The sequence below is a fragment of the Sebastes fasciatus genome, chromosome 7 (assembly GCF_043250625.1).
Source record: "Sebastes fasciatus isolate fSebFas1 chromosome 7, fSebFas1.pri, whole genome shotgun sequence".
NCBI lineage: Eukaryota > Metazoa > Chordata > Actinopteri > Perciformes > Sebastidae > Sebastes > Sebastes fasciatus.
This window is the reverse complement of record NC_133801.1, coordinates 2,004,116-2,029,646: the sequence shown is the minus strand read 5'-3', so window position 1 is coordinate 2,029,646 and position 25,531 is coordinate 2,004,116. Positions and strand designations below refer to the sequence as shown.

General features: G+C 41.2%; 1 protein-coding gene across 2 annotated transcripts; it reads right to left on the bottom strand.

Moving 5' to 3' along the window:
* Window positions 1-363: 363 nt before the first annotated feature.
* On the bottom strand, window positions 364-25,525 carry LOC141771067 (uncharacterized). Of its 2 annotated transcripts, none has more exons than XM_074640972.1 (8): window positions 24,948-25,525; window positions 24,250-24,730; window positions 21,869-22,672; window positions 10,280-18,671; window positions 8,722-9,048; window positions 6,491-6,538; window positions 4,039-4,182; window positions 364-571 (listed from the first exon to the last, which is right to left on the bottom strand). In XM_074640972.1, the coding sequence occupies exons 1-4, from the start codon at window positions 25,489-25,491 to the stop codon at window positions 16,220-16,222; spliced, it is 4,281 nt and encodes a 1,426-aa protein (XP_074497073.1). In that variant the 5' UTR covers window positions 25,492-25,525; the 3' UTR covers window positions 364-571; window positions 4,039-4,182; window positions 6,491-6,538; window positions 8,722-9,048; window positions 10,280-16,219. The 2 variants fall into 2 exon arrangements, with proteins under 2 accessions (XP_074497073.1, XP_074497072.1); XM_074640971.1 differs by having other exon boundaries at window positions 4,039-4,179.
* Window positions 25,526-25,531: the final 6 nt, after the last annotated feature.

The following is a 25,531-nucleotide window of genomic DNA, read 5'->3' as shown; positions in this document are numbered from 1 at the left end:
TTGGCCTTCCTACGTGGACTTTGTTGCTTCGTTATACTACGTCACCTGACTTCCTCCTTTACTCCCGTCATACTTACTACAGCCACTAGAGGTCGGCGTCGTCTTCTTGTATTCGCATCGTGATCAAACATGTGAATAGATGATAACAGGCCCCTTCTAACCCATATCTATGGGGCTGATAAATGCTGATAACACCCATTCAATCGGGTGATATTTTGTACAATGTTGATTGCTAATAAAAAGAGATAAAAGATTCAATAAGAGATTTGTTTGTATTGCAGATTAGAGAATCCAGGTATTTTACCAAAATGCCGCCGCTTTGTTCCCTCCAGCTGTAAATGAAACACGACTGAGAAGCTCAGACATCATGCATGGTGCACTTTATTTGTGCTCAGGTCATATAAAAAGTTCATGAAGAGGAAAACGGGTGTTTTGAAAGTCATTTTTGGGAGGGTACGGGGCAGTACCGAGCGTTCATCCACTGAAGAGTCCTTTGAAGGTCTTCGAGGAACATTAATGGTTGTTTCATCTCGAAGACTTCACACTGACGACATCCTGACTCTGTGGTCGTCTGTGGAGGGGAAACAGAGATATATTAATATTATATAAATGCAAACGAGACCTAAAGAGCAACTGGAGCAGAGTTGTTAAATAAAATCATCAAATATTATAACCCCAGACCTAAAGGACATGTTGTCACCCACTCTCAGTTATAATGTCGGAGTACCCCAGGGCTCTAGTCTAGGTCCTCTCCTCTTCGGCTTATAGACTAATGATCTGCCTTCAGCATGTGTTGGAGCCGACGTTCAAATGTATGCAGATGATAAAGTGATATATGTGAAAGAAAGAAACGGTGAAAAAGCTGCTCTTAAACTCACAAAGTGGCTTTCAGACTCTTTATTGCATCGTAATTAGGGCTGTTAATCAATTCAAATATTTAATTGCCATTAATCATGATTGTCCATAGTTAATCTTGATTAATCGCATATTTTTTATCTGTTCAAAATGAACCTTAAAGGGAGATTTGTCAAGTATTAAACTCTTATCAACATGGAAGTGGACAAATATGCTGCTTTATGCAAAATGTATGTATATTTTTATTATTGTAAATCAATTAACAACACAAAACAATGACAGATATTGATCCAGAAACCCTCACAGGTACTGCATTTAGCATGAAACAATGTGCTCCAATCATAACATGTCAAACTGCAGCCCAACAGGCAACAACAGCTGTCAGTGTGTCAGAGTGCTGACTTGACTATGACTTGCTCCAAACTGCATGTGATTATCATAAAGTGGGCATGTCTGTAAAGGGGAGACTCGTGGGTACCCATAGAACCCATTTACATTCACATATCTGGAAGTCAGAGGTCAAGGGACCCCTTTGTCTGACATGGTTGGTACCGATGGATTCATCAGATTTTATAGTTTCATATGATACCAGTATTGGACTTTTCTTCTGCCTTTCTTTCTGACATTTTCCAGACTTTTTAAAAAACATTTTTTTTGCCATTTCTTGGACAATTTTCGGACATTGTTCGGATATTTCTCAAAGTTTTTTATGACTTTTTTTCTGACAATTTTCTGACATTATTTTGGACAAAAACCTTCACACATTCACATATCTAGAGGTCAAGGGACCCCTTTGAAAATGGCCATGACAGTTTTTCCTCACGAAAATGTTGCACAAGTTTGGAGCGTTATTTGACCTCCTTCACTACAAACTAGTCTGACATGGTTGGTACCGATGGATTCAGCAGGTTTTTCTAGTTTCATATGATGAACAGTATCTTCATTCTAGCTTTAAAACTGAACCCGCTACAACCTAAAAATCACAAATTGCGTTTAAGAAATTAGTGGCGTTTGCGTTAACGCGTTATTATTGCGTTAACTTTGACTGTTCTAATTAAAGTAAATGGGGGCCGCGTTTAACAACAGCAAAACTATATCAAAACATCTGTTTACAAACTCTCACACAACTGGTGCAGAATAATCCAAGTGTAATTTATCCAGTCGTATGCTGACTCGAGTAATGTGTCTGCGCGAGCGAGACTGTTAATGCAGAAGTGTTTTAAATAGTATGATTTTAGAGAAGATGTACGTGTTTGGGAAGTAGTGAGCATACGACTGGATAAATGAGACTTGGATTATACTACTACGGGTTATACACCGAGTGGTGAGAGAGGTTTTAAACACATTGTGATATAGTTTTGCTGTTGTTAAACGCAGCCCCCTTTAATTCATTTACTTTAATTCATCATGACTTCTGTCCGTTTTTTGATTCTTCGTTCACCATGGAGGCATGAGAGAAGCTTTCTTCAAGAATTCAAGATGAGTAATTGATATATACAGTGAGTAAGTGAAGTAAGAGCCCTTTGAAGAAGGGAGGACAGAAGGCCTACTCATTCTCCAGAAATGTTCCCAGACTGGTCCTCATAAAGTTAAAACAGTAGTAGTCCAACAGCACACACACAACCCCCAGGGTTTACAGCGAGTCTGAGACCCAAACACAGGAAATAAACCCTCCATAAGTCCCAACAGCTGGATCATGATGTCAGTGAGTGAGGAGGAAGACAACAGGAAGTGTGGCAACATCTGGTTCTCTTCCTCTGCTCCACCTCCAGCTGTGGTTTAACACATTCCACCGGTCGCTCTGTGGAGCAACTCCGTGATTCACGATGTCACGGCGAGGTTGTTCCTCGCAGCGACAGCGGGAGTTTCCCAACAGACGAGTCAGAGTCCAACGTTTCTTACTCGTCTGTTAACTCACAAGTCTGTGACTGTTTAACGTTGAGCGTTAAACACATTAATGCAATCAGTCTTTCGGAGGTTGTAGCGGCCTTAGTTTTATAGCTAGAGTGAAGATACTGGTATCATATGAAAGTAGAATGAATCCATTGGTACGAGAATAAAGTCATAACTTTATGAGAAAAAAAGTCGTAATATTACGAGAATGAAGTCATAACTTTACGGGAAAAAAAGAAAATAACACGTAAAATGACTAGATGACTTTATTCTCTAAATCTCAGATTTATTATTTTTCCTCAAAGTGGTCCTAATACTCCGTCGTACTGTCGTACCATAGACCTACAACAATGATAAATAAAAATAAAAATTTAAACAAAAAACAGTTATTCATTTCCATTTTTTTAAATCCACAGGGAGCCGCTGGAGAGGAGCTGAAGAGCTGCAGGTTGCTGACCGCTGGTTTAACTTGTGTTTTTAATTGATTTAAAATAATAAATATATATATACATTTTGCATAAAGCAGCATATTTGTCCACTCCCATGTTGATAAGAGTATTAAATACTTGACTAATCTCCCTTTAAGGTTCATTTTGAATTGGTGAATGTGTGATTAATTTTGCAAAACATCAAGTCAAATAGCAAATGTCTCTTTATGTAATACATAAATCATTGACTAATTACTATAAGTTAAAGAAAACTTACGAGTATACTTGCAGTAAAAACTATTAAACTAGTAGTTAACGGAGAGTATACTTTAAAGGGTACTTTCATAAACTAAAGAGTGGGCTACACGTATAGAACTAGTAAACTAACAGCATACCTATGAGTTCACTTCACAGTATAGCATGCTTTACAAAATACAACTTAGAAACTAGCTGTGCTCTCAAAGTTCACTATTCTCACAACAAAGTACACTAAAAAGTATACTTTATAAACTAAAGAGTGGGCCAATTTAGTCCCAAGAAGTATTGAAGTAGTACACTTACAAGTATACTACTAGTACATTGATATTAGAATACCTACTACATAAAGTATTCTTGGGAAATATACTTGAACTTTAGTTTACTTAATAAAATAAAGTACTTTTTCGTAAAGGGAAACATAATTCAGATGTCAAGAAACTCTAAAATCGGCATGTTTCATAACATAAGAAATGTAAGAAAATACCGCGTTGTGTCTCTCCAACATTATTTGGTCCTCATAATGAATTTTAAGTGCTCATCTCGACCCTCCATGATAAATCCCGTCCTACAGACTGTAAGTGTGTCTGTCTTCCTCCGTCCTTACCTCAATTAACCTCTTCGCTTCACCTTCAAGCTTCTTGTGCAATCTGAATTTGTTCGCTCCGGGGACATTATTGATATGCCACTCGACAAAGAGGACTTCAACTTCAGCAGCAAAACATTGCAGGGAGGAGCCGGGACATTTCTGCTGGAGAGAGAGAGACAATGAGAGAGACAATGAGAGAGACAAGGAGAGAGAGAGACAATGAGAGAGACAATGAGAGAGACAATGAGAGAGACAAGGAGAGGGAGACAATGAGAGAGACAAGGAGAGGGAGAGACAATGAGAGAGACAATGAGAGAGAGAGACAATGAGAGAGACAATGAGAGAGACAATGAGAGAGACAAGGAGAGGGAGACAATGAGAGAGACAATGAGAGAGAGAGACAATGAGAGAGACAATGAGAGAGAGAGACAATGAGAGAGACAATGAGAGAGACAATGAGAGAGACAAGGAGAGGGAGACAATGAGAGAGACAATGAGAGAGAGAGACGATGAGAGAGACAATGTAAGAGACAATGAGAGATAAACAATAGGAGGGAGACAATGAGAAAGACAATGAGAGAGACAATGAGAGGGAGACAGGTGGGAGAGGGAGACAATGAGAGGGAGACAGGTGAGAGAGGGAGACAATGAGAGGGAGACAATGAGAGAGACAACGAGAAAGAGACAATGAGAGGGAGACAATGAGAGATAAATAATAGGAGGGAGACAATGAGAGACAATGAGAGGGAGACAGGTGAGAGAGGGAGACAATGAGAGACAATGAGAGAGACAATGAGAGAGACAATGAGAGATAAAGTGAGAGAGACAATGATAGAGACAATGAGAGAGACAATGAGAGACGATGAGAGAGAGGGACAGGTGATGGAGGGACAGGTGAAGCCATGTTTGTTCTTAAGTGGACGTACGAGCGATTTAAGATCATTTGTAGCATTCATCAGATCCTGATCACACCTGGTATCATCATACAGTACGTCCTGAGTGATCTGATCACACCTGGTATTATCATACAGTACGTCCTGAGTGATCGGATCACACCTGGTATTATCATACAGTACATCCTGAGTGATCGGATCACACCTGGTATCATCATACAGTACGTCCTGAGTGATCTGATCACACCTGGTATTATCATACAGTACGTCCTGAGTGATCTGATCACACCTGGTATCATCATAAAGTACGTCCTGAGTGATCTGATCACACCTGGTATTATCATACAGTACGTCCTGAGTGATCTGATCACACCTGGTATTATCATACAGTACGTCCTGAGTGATCTGATCACACCTGGTATCATCATAAAGTACGTCCTGAGTGATCTGATCACACCTGGTATCATCATACAGTACGTCCTGAGTGATCTGATCACACCTGGTATTATCATACAGTACGTCCTGAGTGATCTGATCACACCTGGTATTATCATACAGTACGTCCTGAGTGATCTGATCACACCTGGTATCATCATAAAGTACGTCCTGAGTGATCTGATCACACCTGGTATCATCATACAGTACGTCCTGAGTGATCTGATCACACCTGGTATTATCATACAGTATGTCCTGAGTGATCAGATCACACCTGGTATCATCATAAAGTACGTCCTGAGTGATCTGATCACACCTGGTATTACCATACAGTACGTCCTGAGTGATCTGATCACACCTGGTATTATCATACAGTACGTCCTGAGTGATCAGATCACACCTGGTATCATCATACAGTACGTCCTGAGTGATCTGATCACACCTGGTATTATCATACAGTACATCCTGAGTGATCGGATCACACCTGGTATTATCATACAGTACGTCCTGAGTGATCTGATCACACCTGGTATTATCATACAGTACGTCCTGAGTGATCGGATCACACCTGGTATTATCATACAGTATGTCCTGAGTGATCGGATCACACCTGGTATTATCATACAGTACGTCCTGGGTGATCGGATCACACCTGGTATTATCATACAGTACGTCCTGAGTGATCGGATCACACCTGGTATTATCATACAGTACGTCCTGAGTGATCGGATCACACCTGGTGTTATCATACAGTATGTCCTGAGTGATCGGATCACACCTGGTATTATCATACAGTATGTCCTGAGTGATCGGATCACACCTGGTATTATCATACAGTATGTCCTGAGTGATCGGATCACACCTGGTATTATCATACAGTATGTCCTGAGTGATCGGATCACACCTGGTATTATCATACAGTATGTCCTGAGTGATCGGATCACACCTGGTATTATCATACAGTACGTCCTGAGTGATCTGATCACACCTAGTATCATCATACAGTACATCCTGAGTGATCTGATCACACCTGGTATTATCATACAGTACGTCCTGAGTGATCTGATCACACCTGGTATTATCATACAGTACGTCCTGAGTGATCGGATCACAAGTGGACGGCTTTAGGAGGAAGCTCATACCATGACGTCTTCATGGGAGGGCGTGTACAGGCTGCAGTTCAAAGACGTCTGAGGAAGAACACAAAGTTAAATACGTAAAGTTATGTAATGTTATATATTATTTATGTGCTTCAGTTTTTTAAAACGCATTAAATGTAGACACACCACACACAGCTTTACAACAGCGGAGCACAGAGAGGACAAATCAGACAAAGATCTGTGAGTGTTGGACACATTTAGAGCTGTAAATCCTGCTCTGATGTTTCTCTAGATGAGAGTCACGAAACAGCTGGATGTTAAGGATGTAGGAATGTTTACAGATGTCATCCAGATGTGGAATGATGTCTGCCAGCGGTTCTGATAAAATAGGATTCAAAAAGCTAATTGTTCACCAAGTGGAGCCGTGGCCGTCCTGCTCAGTCTGTTGCCCTGTGGACTTGTTGTAAAACGCTCATTATCTAACTTAGTGCTGCAGAGAAGCAGCTGAATGAAAGCTTAAAGGGTCATTCCACTCCACTTAACTTAACTTAACTTAACTTAACTTAACTTAACGTATACTTACGTTATACGGTTCGTATGATATCTTACAGAAAAAATGATTCCTCCTTTTTCCAACAAAATGTCCAACAACTCGTGTCAATTTCCACTCGTTCAACCCGTTCTCACCGACGCACGGAGGCGCCCTTTAGCAACATTATGTGACGAACTGGGCTTTCAACTAACTCCAATGTAAACCCACCCGCGGCGTTATTCGACGGTCGGAACAAGTGACGTACTATTAACCCCCTGGGGTCGGTACACGACAGAAAAGTACTTTAATTACCCTTTTTAGAATATCTCTGGAACGCTGCGCTGTAGAGACTAACTTTAACCTGCAGCTGCTTTGTCACTACCGTAGCTTTCTAATGCGGTGTTGGGAACATATCGTATTCCTTTCAGACGGTTTGTAATCCAAAGTAATAAATCTTTCTGTGGGCTAACTTTTTGTAGAAAAACGGACAGAAAAACGCCAGGACTTCTCTTCTCTCCTCACCGTCTGATACTGAGGCGCCCTTTAGCGACAGTATGTGACACACCGGGCTTTCAACTAACTCCAATGTAAACACCTTCAGCGTCATTATTAGACGCTCAGAGCAAAGAGTAAAGTCCTCTAAAGGCAGGAGGGAGAACAAACGCAGGACTTTTGGACCGTCCCGAAACCAAAGGTCAAGTTATTTTTATTGACGGCGATATGTCACACGACATATTGTTTATTACTCTTCAATAAAGCTGATAGCAAAGATCGCTGCACCCCATAATCATGCATTTAAACCATGATTCATGATGATGATGATTCATACCTGCATCTTTGTCAGATAAGAGACTAAACATCGTCCCGACTGAGAAGCAGCTACTAAAACCTGAATATAAAACCTGGATATATATATATAATTCTCAGTGACACAGTGAAAGGGTAACACTTTATAATAACCATAATTTATAAATGTTAAATTGATAGTTCATTAAACTTTAGTTATTTTATTGTTAACAAACAATACAATTATAATTATTAATGTTTACTAATTATTAGTAATGCTATAATTGATGTTATTCCAACAGTTTATTGCTGCAAACGTTATAACATTTTATATACTATATATATATATAATATTTGATAATGATTAAGATGTTATTTGTAGATTCTAATTTGTTATTTATCAATAGTTGATTTCATTTATTTGTATCTATATGTTTATAGATGTTTAACAAATTGTTGGTAAAACATCTAAAAACATTATTTAGATCTATATTTGTAACACTTTGTTAATGGTTAATTATTGGTTTGTTAAAAGGTCTATAAACATTATTTGGATGTCTATTATTAAGTTGCAACTGATCATTATAATTGTTAAACATTGTTAAATGGTTAATAAATACTTCATTTAAAGTATATAAATAAAGCAACTATAAACATTATTAATATAGATAGTTAATAGTTTGTCACTTTACTAATGTACTCAGATTGTAATTCTCTTATCAACTATGATACAATATATAATTTATAAACTAATTATTTCATAGTACACAAACTAATGATAAAATAACATAAGTTATAGCATTACTAATAATTAATAAACATTATTCATTAACATTTCATTGTTTGTTAACAGTAAAATAACTAAAGTTTAATTAACTATCAATTTACCATTTATAAATGATGGTTATTGTAAACAGTAAAAATGTATATTAAAGACATAAAGTGAAGCTCATACATTGTTGGCGATTTTGATGAAGCCGTTGACCTTTTCGAGGAGGAGGGGTCTAGTGCAGCCGGGGGTCTTTGGCGACGTCACGCCGAGCAGACAGGAGAGACACACATATACACTCGCGAGAGCTAACCACCCTCTCAGCATGGCACGGGCAGCAAAACCATCATCACATCCCGCTGGCTCACACCGTTACGACATCCTCACGGAGATACTCCACTCCCTCCTGGTGGATCTTCAGGATTCAAGTTCAAATCCGTCAGAAGTCCATGTTCGAACATCCACTGATCTTCCTGTAATCCTGCACGAGTCTGAATCCCAGACCTTTAGCAGCTGTTTAACAGAGAACAGAGATCAGTCAGTAAAGATTTAACGTCTTGATATCAGTTTAGCTACAGATGTTAACCCTCTGAGACCCACAGTAGACCTGTTCTAGTCTTTTTTTAGGGGGTCCAGGGGGTCTTTAGGGGGAGATAGCAGGGCAACAGTAGATGTCACATAGAAGTGGTGAACATCATCTGAAACCTGATAACCTTAAGATTAATCTGAGATGCAGCTCAGCACTGAGGGTTAAGTTTTTCTAGTCAAAATAAGGGTTTAGAACATGATGATAGAAGTATCTGATGGTCATCCCCATGCTCTGTTCTGTCTCCTAAGTTGTTGCAGCAATTTTTGGGGTTGATATCATTTGTTACACAGATTTGGTGCTAAATTTAACCATTTTTTACCACTGGAGAATTGATAAAAATGATCAATAATCCCTCCAAAATACCACATTAAGACACCATAGAAAAAGACCATGCTGTGATTTGGGATCAAAAACTTTTAACATTTTGGAGATTTCTGCAAGAATTGCATTTTCTTTTCGGTGATTAGATGGTGAGCACTTCTGTTGTGTAAACTGCTCAGAAACCCCCTTATTGATCAATCTAGCTAGGAAAGCCATCCATCCTCTGAATGCTCTAGGTCTCTAGTCTGATCCATTCATCCTCTGAATGCTCTAGGTCTCTAGTTTGATCCATCCATCCTCTGCATGCTCTAGGTCTCTAGTCTGATCCATTCATCCTCTGAATGCTCTAGGTCTCTAGTTTGATCCATCCATCCTCTGAATGCTCTAGGTCTCTAGTCTGATCCATCCATCCTCTGAATGCTCTAGGTCTCTAGTTTGATCCATCCATCCTCTGAATGCTCTAGGTCTCTAGTCTGATCCATCCATCCTCTGAATGCTCTAGGTCTCTAGTCTGATCCATCCATCCTCTGAATGCTCTAGGTCTCTAGTCTGATCCATCCATCCTCTGAATGCTCTAGGTCTCTAGTTTGTGGCTGTAAAGTTTCATGAGGCTGTGATTATCCTAGAGGTCACCACAGGTCATTTTATACAGAGAGGTCAAGTTTCAATGAAATGGTCTCACTACAATGAAATGTCTCCTATGGGGACTAACATCATCACACATGAATACAGTTGGGCTCATTGGATCCACCAGAGTCTCAGCTTTACAGTGAAACCCAATTTATGTAATTAAAGTCGAGTCTCAGAAGGGTTAAAAGAAACACACTGAAATACCTGGCTTCCAAAAAAGGGTTTAGAAACTCTCCATGAAGGGTAATTGACAGTTAATCCTCCAGTTGGTCCAATTAACAAAACATGGAGCTGCGTTAGAAAAACAGCTGAAATCTGAAAACCATCCAAAAACAAATTCCAGCTTTCGTAGTTAATGTGTCCCTTAAGTTCATCTGTTTAACTTCAAACTTCGGGGGAAAAAAGCCCCAGTGCAGTAAATCCAAAAGTAAAGAAGAAGAAGAAGAAGAAAGTTTCCCTGATTTTTGTCTCTTCTGTGCAGAGCTGCTGAAGTCCGTCTCCACCTGGTTGAAAGTGAGAGTCTGGTCACCGGAGAGCTTCCTCTCCTTCTCCCTTCTTCTCTCCTGCTCTCCTGTTTTCACTTTCTTCCTCCTCCCATCCCTCCTCCTCCTCTTTAGATCTGTTACTCTCAGCTCCCTCCTCTTTTCTCAGACACTTTCTTTCCTCCTCCCTCTTTTTTTACCTTTCTTCAACTTCTGCCGCCTCCCTTTTTGGATGGTTTCCTCTTCAAAACCCTGCAGGGAGTTTTTATAGCTTACAGGAGTAAACGGTGAATAACATATCCAGATGAGGGAAATGACAAACTGTTACGTACCATGGTAGGTACTTTACCAGATGGAAGTCGAGCCATTTAGGCTTCATGCTCCACTGAGCAACTTTCATAGGAATGAACGGTATACTGACAGTATACTTTAAAGTGTACTTTCATAAACTAGTGGGCTACAAGTATATACAAGTATAGTTGCAGTATAAAAACGATTAATTGAGACCCTGCAGTCGAAATGCAATGAGTTTCTCAAAAAGTTTGTTGTTCTGGGGGAAAGTTCCTGCGGTGGAAACGGGACTTATGTCTGAATGGTCTTTGATGCTTTTAGCTTGTAGAAACTCGTCTTTACTAATAGATGGTATCTAGTTTAGTACATGGAGAACAAAACGCTGTCCAATGGTTCAACTAGACTGACAACTGAAAGAGACAAAGAACCATCTGAGGAACTGTTGAATAGAAGGAATATAGAGCCCAGCTGAGCTGTTGTGCTTCAACAATGATTGAGGGTCACTTTTCTGGACTGGAAAACTAATTCAAGAATCCAGATATCACGGATATCACCACTACAGATACTCTTTGTTTGTGGAAACTGTTGCTCATTAATAACAGACGTGACGTTTTTCTTGAGAAACAATCTCAGGCCTGAGTTACGGGAAACCCAGAATTTCCTGTGCCACAGGAATATAAAAACGCGTCTTATCAAATCATGTATCATAAAACAGAAGGAACACAGAACAAATATACTGATGATTTATCTTTTCTAACGGTTGGAGAGAAATGTCATATCCCGTGAGTCACGTTTCTCAACATAATGTTTTGTAACATGTCGCAACATGGTCATATACAGTATTACGCAAACTCAGTTTTTGCAAGCTTTTTTCAAGTAAAAGCACAAAAGTATTCGCATCAAATTTACTTGAAGTACCACAATTATGCAGAATTATCTTTATTACTTACAATTTGACATATTACTGTACATATACACTTTGCACGTCCCCTGATCAATATTTTTGCACAACCTGCACAATTTTATTGTAATTTTTTTATTCTATATTTATGTTTCTTGACTTATATTTTGCTTTTATTTTTTATTTCCTCTTAATATGTTCGTTGTATGCACTAAACACCAAGGCAAATTCCTTGTATATGAAAACCTAATTCTGATTATATTATTGTATGATAATTATTGTCCATCACATTAATGTTGCAGCCGGTAAAAGTGGAGCTCATTTTAATGACTTTATATACTGTTGGGTAAATTCATCTATAATAACACATCGTAATGTATTATTTAATTTATATTATCTATTAATAATCTGAACTTGCAAAGGAACTAAAGCTGTCTGATAAATGTAGTGCAGTAAAAACTACAATATTTACCTCTGAGATGTAGTGGAGTACAAGTAGAGGTAACACTTAATTAAACTTAGTTAAAGTATTTTACTGTTAACAAACAATGAAATTATAATTAATAATGTTTACTATTTAATAGTAATGCTATAATTTCTTTTTTTCTAAACAATTTATTGTTGCACACATAACATTTTATATACTATATATGCATTTTATATACTATATATATAAGTATTTGTTAATGATTCCAAAATTATTTGTAAACCTTAAAGAAATTGTTTGTAAATCATCTATAAACCATACATAGATAGATATTTGTAATACATCGTTAATGTTAATAATTGGTTTGTTGAAGGTCTATAAATGTTATTTGGATGCCTATATTTTTTTAAGTTGCAACTTAGGATTGTAATACATTGTTAAATGGTTAATACTACTTTGTAAAGTATCTATAAACATTATTTAGATTGATAGTTAATACTTTGTTAATTGTTAAACATTGTTTCCTAAAGAAGTTTTGCAAACAATTTCTTAACAGTTTACAAATCATTTGGTAATCATTAACAAAAACTTAATATGGTATATAAAATGTTATAATGTGTGCAACAACAAACTGTTAATAGATAGTGTACTTATGTAATATCTAGACCTATATAAAAAGCGTCTTGAGATAACTTCTGTTATGATTTGACGCTATATAAAAACAATTGAATTGAATAATTGTTATAGTTTCCTATCAGCTATGATACAATATATGATAAAATAACAAAGATTATAGCACTGCTAATAAGTTAGTAAACATTATTAATTATTATGTCATTGTTTGAAAACAGTAAAATGACTAAAGTTTAATTAACTATCAATTTACCATTTATTAATGATGGTTATTATGAAGTATTACCAAAGTAGCATAGCAAAGAACAAGTACTGCAAAATTGTGCTTACGTACAGTTTGAGAGTAAATGTACTTTGTAACGTTCCCTTGTTATGTAAATGTTATTTTCCCTTCTCCAACTGTACTGTTTTCATATAAAGTCTTTTGTAATTGTGAATCTGTGATTTGTTTTAGTTGAAAACCAGCAGGAGTTCCATTCAAACCTGAGAAATACTGAGAAATCGAGTAAAGCTCTTACCTTGAGAGGAGGACCGCTGCAGAATGGACTGCAGGCTGGTCAATAGAGAAAAGTAGGTGAAAGACGAGGTCATAGTCTTCAGGTTCCGTGCAAACTAAAACCGAAACTGAGTTACACCTATAAGAAAGATTAAATGCTCATATGTCTACACTAGTTCACTCTGCTGCAGCTCGTCAAACACTGACATGTTTGACTGCTGTAAATGTATGACTTTCTCAAGATAAAACACAGGTAGAGAAGACAATCAATGAATGTAATACCCTCGTCACAGGTCTGTTAACTGCCGTATACAGATCAATACATAGTTGGACACCACGAGTTAACGGTCAATAAAAAACAGACTTTCAGTTTTGATTTTGCACCACATACCTTTATTTTCCGTACATCACTGACTCTACGAGGGTTACTGGATGAACATTTAGTTAATATTTCCCTTTTCACCACTTGCACCAAAAACATTATGTTCTCTCCAGTTTGTCACCAGCGCCCCGCAGAAACCACACGTTTATTTAACTTATCTTTCATATTTGACCCCCATATGTTTTGTGACATTTTACAGCCTCAAATTTGTACAGCATTATTTTCTGTTTTTTTTATTTTTTATTATTATGTTGTTTGTTGATATTGAATTTACAAAATTGGTAAAAAAATAAGACTTTAAATAATCCATATTACAAAATTTGGTAACACTTTATAATAACCATCATTTATAAATGGTAAATTCATAGCTTATTAAATTTAGCTAATAATTATTTTACTGTTAACAAATAACAAAATGATAATTAATAATGTTTATTGAAATAATTAGTTTATAAATTCTATATTGTATCAAAGCTGATAAGAGACGATAACAATTACATTAGTGAAGTATTTATTAACAGTTTATTGTTGCACACATTATAAAATTGTGTATACTATATTAAGTATTTTTTAATGATTACCAAATGATTTGTAAAACATTACATAGATAGATGGACCAGAAACCAATTATTAACCATTAACAAAGTATTAACTATCTAAATAATGTTTATTGATGATTTACAAAGTATTTATAACTATTTAACAAGGTATTATAATCATCAGTTGCAACTTTATAATAGCCATCCAAATAATGTTTATAGACGGTTTACAAACCAATTATTAACATTAACAAAGTGTTACAAATATCATGTTTATAGATGTTTTACAAACAATTGTTTACAGGTTTACAAATATTTTCGTAATCATTAACAAATACTTATATATATAGTATAGTATATAAAATGTTTTAATATGTGCAACAATAAACTGTTAAAATAACATAAATTAAATTATGAGGCCTACTAATAATTACTTAACATTATTAATTATCATTTTATTGTTTGTTCACAATAAAATAACTATTAACTGAGTTTAATTAACTATCAATTTACCATTTATAAATGATGGTTATTATAACATGTTACCTTTTTCTCTTCTCTTTTCCATCACTGGAAGCATTTTGTAAACTTTTCTTTCACCAGGAAACACGAAATTTGGGGCGTTAAATCTGGGTGAAAATTCAGAGTAAACTGATTTCTTTAAAATAAATCTGGGAAAGTTTTTATCGACACACAATAACAAATTGAGAACCAAAAACCTTATGCATTAATCATCAACTGTTACCATATGAAAGAGTTGATACGTCACCTGTGTGCTGATATGAAGTAAAACCTTTCATCCTAATTGACAGTGAAGCTCAAGATAAAAGGTTTCTGAAGGGCACTGACAGCAGGAGAGAGTGTAAAGTCTAACTGAGTACATCAATACGGGAACAGACGTTAAAAACACACAGATATTGGCCTGGTCTGAAGTTAAAGGAGAATCTACCAGACGCGTCATGTTCAGATACAAACACACACTCACACACACACTTGATGCATGCACCCAAGAGCTGAGGACACTGTGCAAAATACCAACATTACGTTAAGGATAATAAGTGCCAAAGAGAATAAACTTCATAAATAAACAATAAAATAATAGAAAAAGAATAATAAAATGGTTAAAAAAAGATAGATTATTAATAACCACAGATATCACCAACACTGGCCTCAGATAGCCCGACATGACATGATGTTTGTTCAACAGAATATAAAAGAAAAATAGAAATAAAACAGACCAACATAATACATTAAGTAGCTGTGATTGCATACAGCACTGGTTGGACCTAATCCTCCTTTGGATGGACTCCAAAGTTAACGATTTAACCGTCCAATGAATTGTTCCTCCAAGAAGTCATCACTTCCTCAGAAAGAGTCCAGACGGCTTAATGTTGCAAGACCTGGAATGCAATCCGATTTTTAGACCGCCACATCCACGAATTCATCATATCCAGCTGTGGACATTCAGGGTTTTGGGTGCTCAGATCGCAGCTAAATGAGTCTTTTACAATGTTAGGATCTTTAAAGCAATTCCACTATAGCATCTATTCAAAGCCATTAGCCCAGATTGAAAAATACGAGCCATGTGCAGGTAGGATTTCCATTCTCGGAGGGTCATCTGTTCAATGCTCGGGTATAAAGCTTTCCCAGAAGCCACCGAGATGCAACGGGAAGTCTATTTTACCCCCAAACGTATCCCATCGCGCTGAGGGGAATCAGGCTTGACAACATTCATTATGTCCCTCACATGTGAGCTTATCCCCAAGTTGAAGTACCCCACCATTTGAGAAAGACCATTTTCAACATGGTGGACTCGTGGAGTTACCGGGGTTCATGGTTCACGACGAGCCAGGGAATAGCTCTGGAGGTCTGGGCCACTGAAACCAGCAGTTACACAACAACTTCGTCTCTTCTCTAATGCCTTTTTTCTTTCCATTTCCTTTTCTTTTGGCCCTTCTTGTCTTGTAAGGTCATGAAAGAAAGACTCGTTCCTTCATAGCCTGTTACAGTTCTGAGGAAGAGGGGAAGGAAGGTGTGAAAGTCCATTGATGCTTACTCTCCTCGCCATCTGCCCCTGTCCTGGTCCTCCAGCTCCGGCTCCACCCTGCAGGGTCTGGGTCAGGCTAACTTGGGCGGTGCTGAAGGAGGTTATTCGGCCACTTCCAGCGATCTGGAGGTTGACCGTGGTGGCATAGCTGGTCTTCTGGTTCCCCTGTTTGGTAGGAGATGAACGAGCAAAGGGTAGCGGTGATGAGCTGGAGGGAAAGGGGGAAGGGATTGAGGGTACAGGAGGTGTTGTGGATTGGTAGTTGTGGTGTTGGTAGGGGGCCGGTGGAGGGGAGGTCATGCCCGAGGAGGAGAGAACCATGCAAGCGGAGGAGGGCCGGGCAACGTAGGCGCAGATCAGCTGGCTACGACAGCTACCCTCTTCTACCTCTGGGTCACCCCACTCTGTCTGGCTGTCTGAGGGGAGGATGGTGTGGGAGAGCGAGGAGAGAGGAGGAGGAGAGGAGGCGATGATGGTGGAAGTTACATCGAGGCTATCGGTTCCATTATACTTGCTTAAAAGCTCCCGTACGTCTGGCCAGGGCACGCTGGTGAAATGCTGCCCACCATGGGTGCCCTTCCCTGGGGTAAGCCTGCCAGGTGAGAGTGGGGATTGAAGCTCAGCTCGAGGGCTGAGGCAGGACGGCGAGCTGCCGTACGAGGACCACCCACTCCGTGGACTGGTCTGACAAGACTCCTGCTGGTCAAAGGACCCTCGGGCACTACCGCTAAAACCAAGGGACCTTCGGCTGCCGTCTGTCCAAGAGCGGCGCTGCCCGCTAGGGTTACTCCGGGCCGGGCTCGGGGGTCTGTCTGCCAGGTTGGAGGAGAAAGACCTACGGAGGGTTTGGGAGGTTGCAGGAGGACAGGGTGCAGAAGGGGAGGAGGCTCTGGGACTACGCAAAGAAGAGGAAGTGGGGAAAGAGGCATTCTCCGGTGTTGGCGAGCAAAAGGAAGGAGAGGGAGAGGAGTTGGCATATCTAGGGTTTCTAGGTTGAGGTGCTGCAACATTATTTGCCCAAACATTCACCGACACGCCAATAGGAGGCGGTGAGAGGATCCGAGGGCTTAGAGACTGCCCAAATGCTGAACTTGCTGAGGAGGTCCTGGGCAGCTCCAAAGTGAGGCCTAGCGGGTTATGGGAGCTTGCACCTGCTACCCGTGTGCTCCTGGGGTTGGGAGGTTTGTTCGCCATGGGGGAGGAGTAATTATGTTGAGGAGGTGGGGAGCAGAGGCGAGTAAATGAGGCAGGGGTTGGAGAGGGAACTCGTGAGCTGGGTTCGGATGCCGAAAAAGGCCGAGCTACACGGTTGTGCGACCCCGACCAGAGAGGATCAGGAGGTTGTTGCATTACTGTGGTGTTACCATTAGCTAGTGGCGCCTTCTGGGGACTTACTGACCAACCCCCGTTACTGACGGCACGGTTCATGCTGTTTGTATTATTTACTGCATTTATACCAGCCAAGCTATTATTGTTGTTGTTGTTGTTTGCGTTCTGTGATGAGTCAGTTTTGGAATGAAGGAATGAGGGGCGAGGGGAAGGAGAGGAAGGTTGATGATGGGCCGGAGTCATAGACGGGGAAGGGGGGCGTTGGGAAAGAGAGGGAGGAGGTGACTGCATGAGAGACGAAGAAGGGCAAGAGGACCAGAGAGAGGACAGCGGACCCCTTGGTTGTTGGTCTTTAGCGCACCCTAGCTGGGCGTACGCAGGCGTGCTGGAGCCCTGCTGACCGGGAGGGAGTTTAGGTGAAGGGGAGCGCCGTCGTAGATTGGAAGGCGTGGAGGAGGGGCTTTGGTTTACTGTGTTTACGGGCGGGGCGTTGTTCTTTTTCGCCATACTCTGACTGATGGACTGGCTAATGCAAGAGGCGGCCAAGGATCTGGTGAATGTTGAGGAAGAAGCGATGGGGGAGGAGCACGGGGGAGAGCGGAGAGAAGACGACGGCGGAGGGGAGGAAGGAGCACCGGCTCGTATGGATGAAGAAGAGGAAGAGGACGAGGGAGTGAAAGCAGAGAAGGGTGTAGGAGAGGAGGCAGGGGGAGCTCGCATCGAGGGACTCCTCCCAGAAGAGGGAGTAGGAGAGAAACAGGGAAGAGCCCTGGAGACAGTGTCCAGGGATGTATCTTCAGGGGTGGGAGGAGATGTTGGAACAACCCGGAACGGTGAGGAGCAGGGAGGCGCTCGGACAGGAGCTCTAACAGGGGAGGGGGAGCGGTGCCTGGAGCTGGGTCTGAAGGCCGAGGGCGCCATGGTGAGGTCTGAGTCCTGGCCAGGGGTGGCAATGGATGGGTAAGGTCTCTCCACCAGGTGGGGTGTCTCCAAGGACGGTCGGCTGCCTGAAGGGAGGCTGTAAAATGGCAGGATAGTGGGGGATCGTGAGTCCTGCTGGCCTGGTTCCCTGGAAGAGACAGATTTAAGAACAGATTATTAGGATGGTATTTATTATTTTGATGTCTGAGCTATAGATTTGTTTCCTCTTCTATTCAGAGTCCTACAGCTGATGCAATATTTAGAATACAGTGGTTTACTTTGAGTGACGGGATGTGGTTTTAATGATAAAAGATCATAAACCATTGCATCTAAATCAGTGGGCAACCTCCATGTCTGAAACGTGAAGCCAGTGCTGAAGTGCCTTAAACCTGCATTCTTTCTACCAGCCAGCAGGGGGCGACTCCTCTGGTTGCAAAAAGAAGTCTGATTGTATAGAAGTCTATGAGAAAATGAGCCTACTTTTCTCTTGATTTATTACCTCAGTAAACATTGTAAACATGAGTTTATGGTCTCAATCGCAAGATGGAGGTGGCGGCCAAAAACCAAGATGGAGACGGACAAAAACCAAGATGGTGACGGCCTGAACCAAGATGGTGACGGCCAGAAACCAAGATGGTGACGGCCAAAAACCAAGATGGAGACGGCCTGAACCAACGCAAACTGCGCCTGTGGTATTTATTTCCAGCACCAATAGGAGGGAAGAAAAGATGTAATCTGGTCTTGGCCGGGAAGAAGCTGATAAATCGGTGGGAGTAAAGATGGAGAATAAGGCGCTGCATGTGGGGAATTCCTTACTGCAACGACTGCAGTTGGGTTTGTCCACCACGGGAGAGGATTAGTTATGTTGAAGAGGTGTTGAGTGGAAAGGGAGATGGGGGACTGGACTCACAAGCTGGTTCTAAAAAGAGAGACATTTTTGTGGTAACATCTGTCTCTCTCCGTCTTCAGACCCTCGATATGGAAAACTCCCCCAAAAAAACTTTTAACAGGGAAAAAAAGGATCTCTGCTGGGCCCATATGAGCTCTGAGAGGTTTTATCACTGTTATTAATGTCTGTAGTTATTGCTTCATCACTACACTACTTCTTGAATTTGTGATAAGATACTATATCTGATTTGTTAACAGTATGTCTGTGTGCAGTATATCCTACTGTACCTGTGATTATAAAATATGTCATCTAGAATGGAAAAGGAAAGGAAATACAGTACAATAGTACAATAGTAGAAACGGACTGATGGTATGTTTGGAGGTTTAGTTGGGACCAAACAATGAAAAGAATTTCAACCACAGCTGCTCTCAATTTCTGCAATGTTTGTGTTTTCTACCCGCTAATCTGCTAATCTTTCTATCTGTTTGCCAAAAACCTAAAAAAGCCTTACAAAGTGTAACAGAAACACCGCCGAGACATCAACACTTAATTACTCTGTGGCACCAACAGCGTGCTAACAGTTCAGGAGAGCCCTTAGGCCCGTTCTTTAACGAACACTCGACCTGGTTTCAACTTTTGGTCAGTCTGATTAAATAGTTATGGGGTATTAGAGTCTTACTATGTTATATTGAAAAAAAATGTGTCTGGGCTTGGGTTAATGTTTGATGGAGTCAGGGTTGAGTTTCAGGGTTATGTTGAGGTCAGGGTTTAGGATCAGGTTTGTATCGACTGAGGAGATTCTGCAAATCAGTAAGTCCAACATTAACTCATTTTTTTAACTCATTAACACAATAGATCTTTCGGAGGTTATAGCGGCTCAGTTTTAAAGCTAGAGTGAAGATACTGGTATCATACGAAACTACAAAAACATAATGAATCCATTGGTACCAACAATGTTGTACTTACTTGTCATGAAGGAGGTTAAATAATGCTCCAAACCTGTGCTAAGTTTTGGCAAGGATAAACTGGGGGTCCCTTGGCCTCTGACCTCCAGATGTGTGAATGTAAATGGGTTCTCTGGGTACCCACGAGTCTCCCCTTTACAGACATGCCCACTTTATGATAATCACATGCAGTTTGGGAACAAGTCATAGTCAAATACTTGACAAATCTCCCTTTAACGTACATTTTGAACAGATAAAAAAATGTCTGATTAATTTGTGATTAAATATTTTAATCGATTGACAGCCCTACTTTAGACTCGACTTGACAAAATCAAAAAAGACTTGCAACTCGACTTGGACTTTAACACTGATGACTCTCTCTTAGAGTTGACCCTTTTGACTTGAAAATACTCTATACCTTCCCCCAAGCCCAAAGAATAAAAAGTATGTTGATTAATTATGTTTTTTCATTTCCTGAATCGACGTTAACGCGATTCATTCCAAACAAATCAACAGTTCATTCCCCAGATCCACTTTGTTTTAACCAATCCGACAGCATCCAATGAAGTTGCAGGAGAGAACCATGAAGAACTAAGGTGACGTTACTGAGCGCCATTTGGAAAATAAATAATACCAAAAGAATTTTGTTGCGATAATGCTTGCGAGTGAGGGGACTATGGAACGTGAGATTAGAGACGGAGAATCGGAGCAGCGGGGGGGCGGTATTGCATTTGCTTTACCGCACCGTTGTGACGAAAAGAGAGCTGAGCCGGAAGGCAAAGCTCTCGATCTACCGGTCAATCTTCGTTCCTACTCTCACCTATGGTCATGAGGGCTGGGTCAGGACCCAAAGAACTAGATCGCGGGTACAAGCGGCCGAAATGGGTTTCCTCAGGAGGGTGGCTGGCGTCTCCCTTAGAGATAGGGTGAGAAGGTCAATCATCCGTGAGGGACTCGGAGTAGAGCCGCTGAGGTGGTTCGGGCATCTGGTAAGGATGCCCCCTTGGCGCCTCCCTAGGGAGGTGATCCAGGCACGACCAGCTGGGAGGAGGCCACGGGGAAGACCCAGGACTAGGTGGAGAGATTGTATCTCCACACTGGCCTGGGAACGCCTCGGGATCCCCCAGTCAGAGCTGATTAATGTGGCCCGGGAAAGGGAAGTTTGGGGTCCCCTGCGGGAGCTGTTGCTCCCGCGACCCAACCCCGGATAAGAGGTTGAAGATGAGGATGAGGATAATTTTGTTTGCGTACAAAAACTATGCAACAAAAAACAGTTGCAAAATGTGTGGGTCGAAAATTACAGACGGAGACGCAAATGGCATTACATTTGGTGAAGAGCTCATTAATACTTGTTTAGGGCTCGAAACTCAAAGTTTAGGACTTTGGGACTTGAGTGCAAAGACTTGAGACATACTTGTGACTTGCATAACAATGACTTGGTCCCACCTTTGGTTATTGTGGGTAGTGGCTATTAACAGCTTGTTATTGTGTTTTAATCTGCCAGAGACGTACCTGGTGTTAGACAGAGCCCGTTTACCCGTAGTAGTGGGCAGGTCCTGAGGCCTCTGGCTGGTGAATGTTGGTAGACAGTCTATAGACTGCGCCGATGGAGGCCGCGGTCGGGTAGGATGTGATTCTGAGTTTTGAACCGACGACCATGGACTTGGTGCTCTTGTTTTCTGATCCTCTGGGGTTTCTGTGACTGTATGACTAAAGGTCATGTGCGATGGAACACCACGTTCTCCTGAGGATCTGTAATAAGGTGTCTCTTCTGTAAAGACCACCGCTGAGCCTTGTACAATCATCCTGGTTTGTGATGAAGAGTCGTCTTTCTTTGACCCTCCAGAGACGCCCGGGGTGGCGGTGGCGGCGTCGCCTCCCTCCGCCGGGTAAAGCGTTTCCCTGTGGGACTGCTCTCCGGCCAGTCCTGGGTGAGGCATCGTGGATCTGTTGGACTCTGTTGGAGCCCGACTCTGTGTAGACGCTACCATCAGGACCAGCTCTCCATCCATGGGTCCTGTGCAAACCGAGTATTCAGGCTCTGCGTGAACACTCTGTACATCTTTGGTCAACACATCTTTATCGGAGGAAAGTCCTGGGGGAATTATTGTATATTCTGGTGCATCTTGTATACATTGTGAAGCTGGTTTATCCTGCTCATTTCTGTCCTGCTCATTTCCATCTTTGGACATTTCCCACCGTGGTATGCTGTGAGCAGACAGATTTGGCTCAGGGTGTGCTGGCTGGGAAATGATGTTTACAGAAGTTGAGTCTTCTCTGACTGAGTAAACAGGGAATCCACCGCTCAGCTCCGACCTGCAGACAATATATGAGTCAAGACTTAAAGTGGAAATGGATAAGATTCCTACTGGAAAATTACACAACATGAGGAATAATGATGGATGACAACTGCACGCAATGCTGAAATCAGTACAACGGTATCTTAAGCTGCAGTTTCTCTGCTGGTTGCTGGTTCCATAAAAACTCCTGAGAATCTGCTAAATATCTTGTTTACATTTTCTAACAAAAAGCTGCTCGTTCATGTCCCGGGTTCACAGCTTTTAGTTTCATTTTAACTGTACAAACATAGTTTTAAGCCCGAGTTGGGATGAGAACATGTTGGACTTTTAGTTCCAAATATGCTATAAAAGCACAGGATCCTACATTTCCCATAATGCAACTCGATTGATTCTTTCATGAGACCCTCCCTGCCCGGTAAACAGACGGTTATTTCAAACCCCACACCTCCCGTTTGTAATGCAAACAACAACACAACACAACGAGGCTGGCTGTTCTTGTAGACCGTTCGTAGCTCTACCTATGAAAAGTAATGCACTGTAATTAGTATATATCCCACGCAATCAATTTGTATGTAATCCACGTAATCGTTAACCAGGAAGTATAAAGACTGACAAAGCCGCGTAGGGAGGAGGTTGGGGTGGATGGGTGGGTCAAAAAAATACCGGACTTTCACCCAGGAGACCAGTACTCGTGTCCCGTGTGAAACCAGAAGTCAATGTTGATTTATTTGTCACGTAACTTCCGAACTTAAGGAACGCCACTTCCAGAGTTATTTTAACCAAAACCGCAATCTTTTCTTTAAGCCTTAACCCAGGGGTCGGCAACCGTTACTATCAAAAGAGCCATTTTAGGCAACAAAAAAAATAATAAATCTGTCTGGAGCCGCAAAACATGTGATCATTGTGATGAAGGTAACACAGTTTATAGTCTAAGTATATAGTATATAAGTCTAATGCAGTGAGGGCCAAAGAGACAATGTACTACGGAGTATAAGGGCCACATTGAGGGAAAAAATGAATGTGAGATTTACAGAATAAAGTCGTAATATTACGAGAATAAAGTCATATCTAAGAAAATTTAAAAAAAATTCAACAACACGTAAAATTACTACTTTATAATATTATGACTTTATTCTCTAAATCTCAGATTAATTTTTTTCCTTAATGTGGCCCTAATACTCCGTCGTACCGTCGTACCATAGACCTACAACAATGATAAATAAAAATAAAAATGTAAACAAAAAAACAGTTATTCATTTCCATTTTTTAAAATCCACAGGGAGCCACAGGAGAAGAGCTGAAGAGACACATGTGGCTCCGGAGCCCCGCAGGTTGCAGACCCCTGGACTAAGAGGAGGCAGCCCTAGTGGGTACGGTAGTGTAGGAGGTGGGTCACAGTGCATTCCCAGTCCTACTGTTTATTTGCATATGTGCATTATTCACAGTTGCCAACAGAAGTCAAAGGGTCGTGGCACCTTTATGATCCACTAGACGTAACTACACTTACACTTCATTTCTATTCATTCCTTTACTTTGAGCTCATCTTGCTGTTTAGTTGTTTACCACCCATTTCTCTAAATATTATCCACTCACCTCTCTCTTTTCTCTGCCTCTTCAGTATCTGAATAAACCTCCCCGTTCGGGCCGTCGCCTCTCCCTGTGGACGAGGTAGAGCAGTAGTCCTTGAACTCGGTGACTCTACAATCCCAGTTCACGGTTGACGTCGACGGGTTGTTATCGGCAGAGCAGCACTGCTGATCTTCAGCTTGTGTTCGGAGGAGGTGATGCCTGGTGTCAGTTGAGGTGTACCCGGGGTAGTAGCTGTTCTCCGGTAACTGGTCTCTCAGGGAAGTGGGTGGATTTTCCCTAGGCGTGGTGGAAGTCTCGGAGGTGTCACCTGATCTACAGCCCACACTGGGGTCTCTGTCTTTGGCCAAGGCAGAGATGAAGTCCCTGGGTCTGGAGAGGGTGAATCCGTTCGTCTGGTGGGGACAGGCCGGAGTCAGCTGCTCTTTGACAAACACATGGCCAAACAGCAGAGGCTCACAGGCTGCCACCACTGTCTCCTGGAAATCTAGAAGAGAACAACAGAGAACAAATCAGAAGTAATGGATGATCATTTATCATAGTTCTAAAAGAGCGAAGCAAACTTTTCTTGCGAGGATAGGTCATCGGGCAGCGAGTCTACTGGCAATGGAAAAGGAGTCTATTGCCTGTTTTTAGAGGGTTAAACCTGCAAATACGCACTGATTTTGGTGGAAAAGGGTATAAAAAAAGGTTTTATAACTTACCATTTGTCAGGCTCTCTGCTGTCTTTATCATCCTCTCCTCCTGGATCGTTTGGTCCTCCCTGCTCATGGTTTGGGTCTGGTACTGGCTGTAAGTCTTGTTCTGGTTCTGGCTTTGGTAATGTGTCTGGCTTTTAGTTTGGAGCTGCGATTGCTGCCTGGTTTGAGTTACGATTTGGCTCTGAACTTTGGCCTCGGAATGAGTTTGGGTTCTACATTTGGTCTCTGAGTTGGCATCTGATTGATGGACTTCCGTTTGGTATTGTGTTTGCTGCCGGTACTTAGTCGGGGTCTGCATTTGAGTCTGAGATTGAACCTGTGTCTGGTTTTCAGTTTGAGTTGAGAGTCCAGACAGTCTACCTGATTGGTTCCACACGGCGCTGGCCCGTTTCTGATGCAGCGGGACCTTCATGGTGCTGGCTTTGGCGCTGTACATCCGGGCCAACGTTTGGACTTTGCTCAGAATACGCTCCGAGTTCTCCATCAGCATGGGGTCCACCACAGGGCTGGCCTCAAATAACCCGATACCGGCTACGTCCGATCCCATACCCTCAAACAAGACCCGGTTAGCGGTGACAATCCTGGAG

Excerpts from the sequence above, each read along its gene's own strand:
- LOC141771067 (XM_074640972.1), bottom strand. The coding sequence starts at position 25,491 with ATGGGATCGGACGTAGCCGGTATCGGGTTATTTGAGGCCAGCCCTGTG. Across the intron at positions 22,673-24,249 it reads GAGGCAGAGAAAAGAGAGAG|GTCGGAGCTGAGCGGTGGAT; the intron begins GTGAGTGGATAA and ends TATTGTCTGCAG. Across the intron at positions 18,672-21,868 it reads CGGGCTCTGTCTAACACCAG|GGAACCAGGCCAGCAGGACT; the intron begins GTACGTCTCTGG and ends TGTCTCTTCCAG.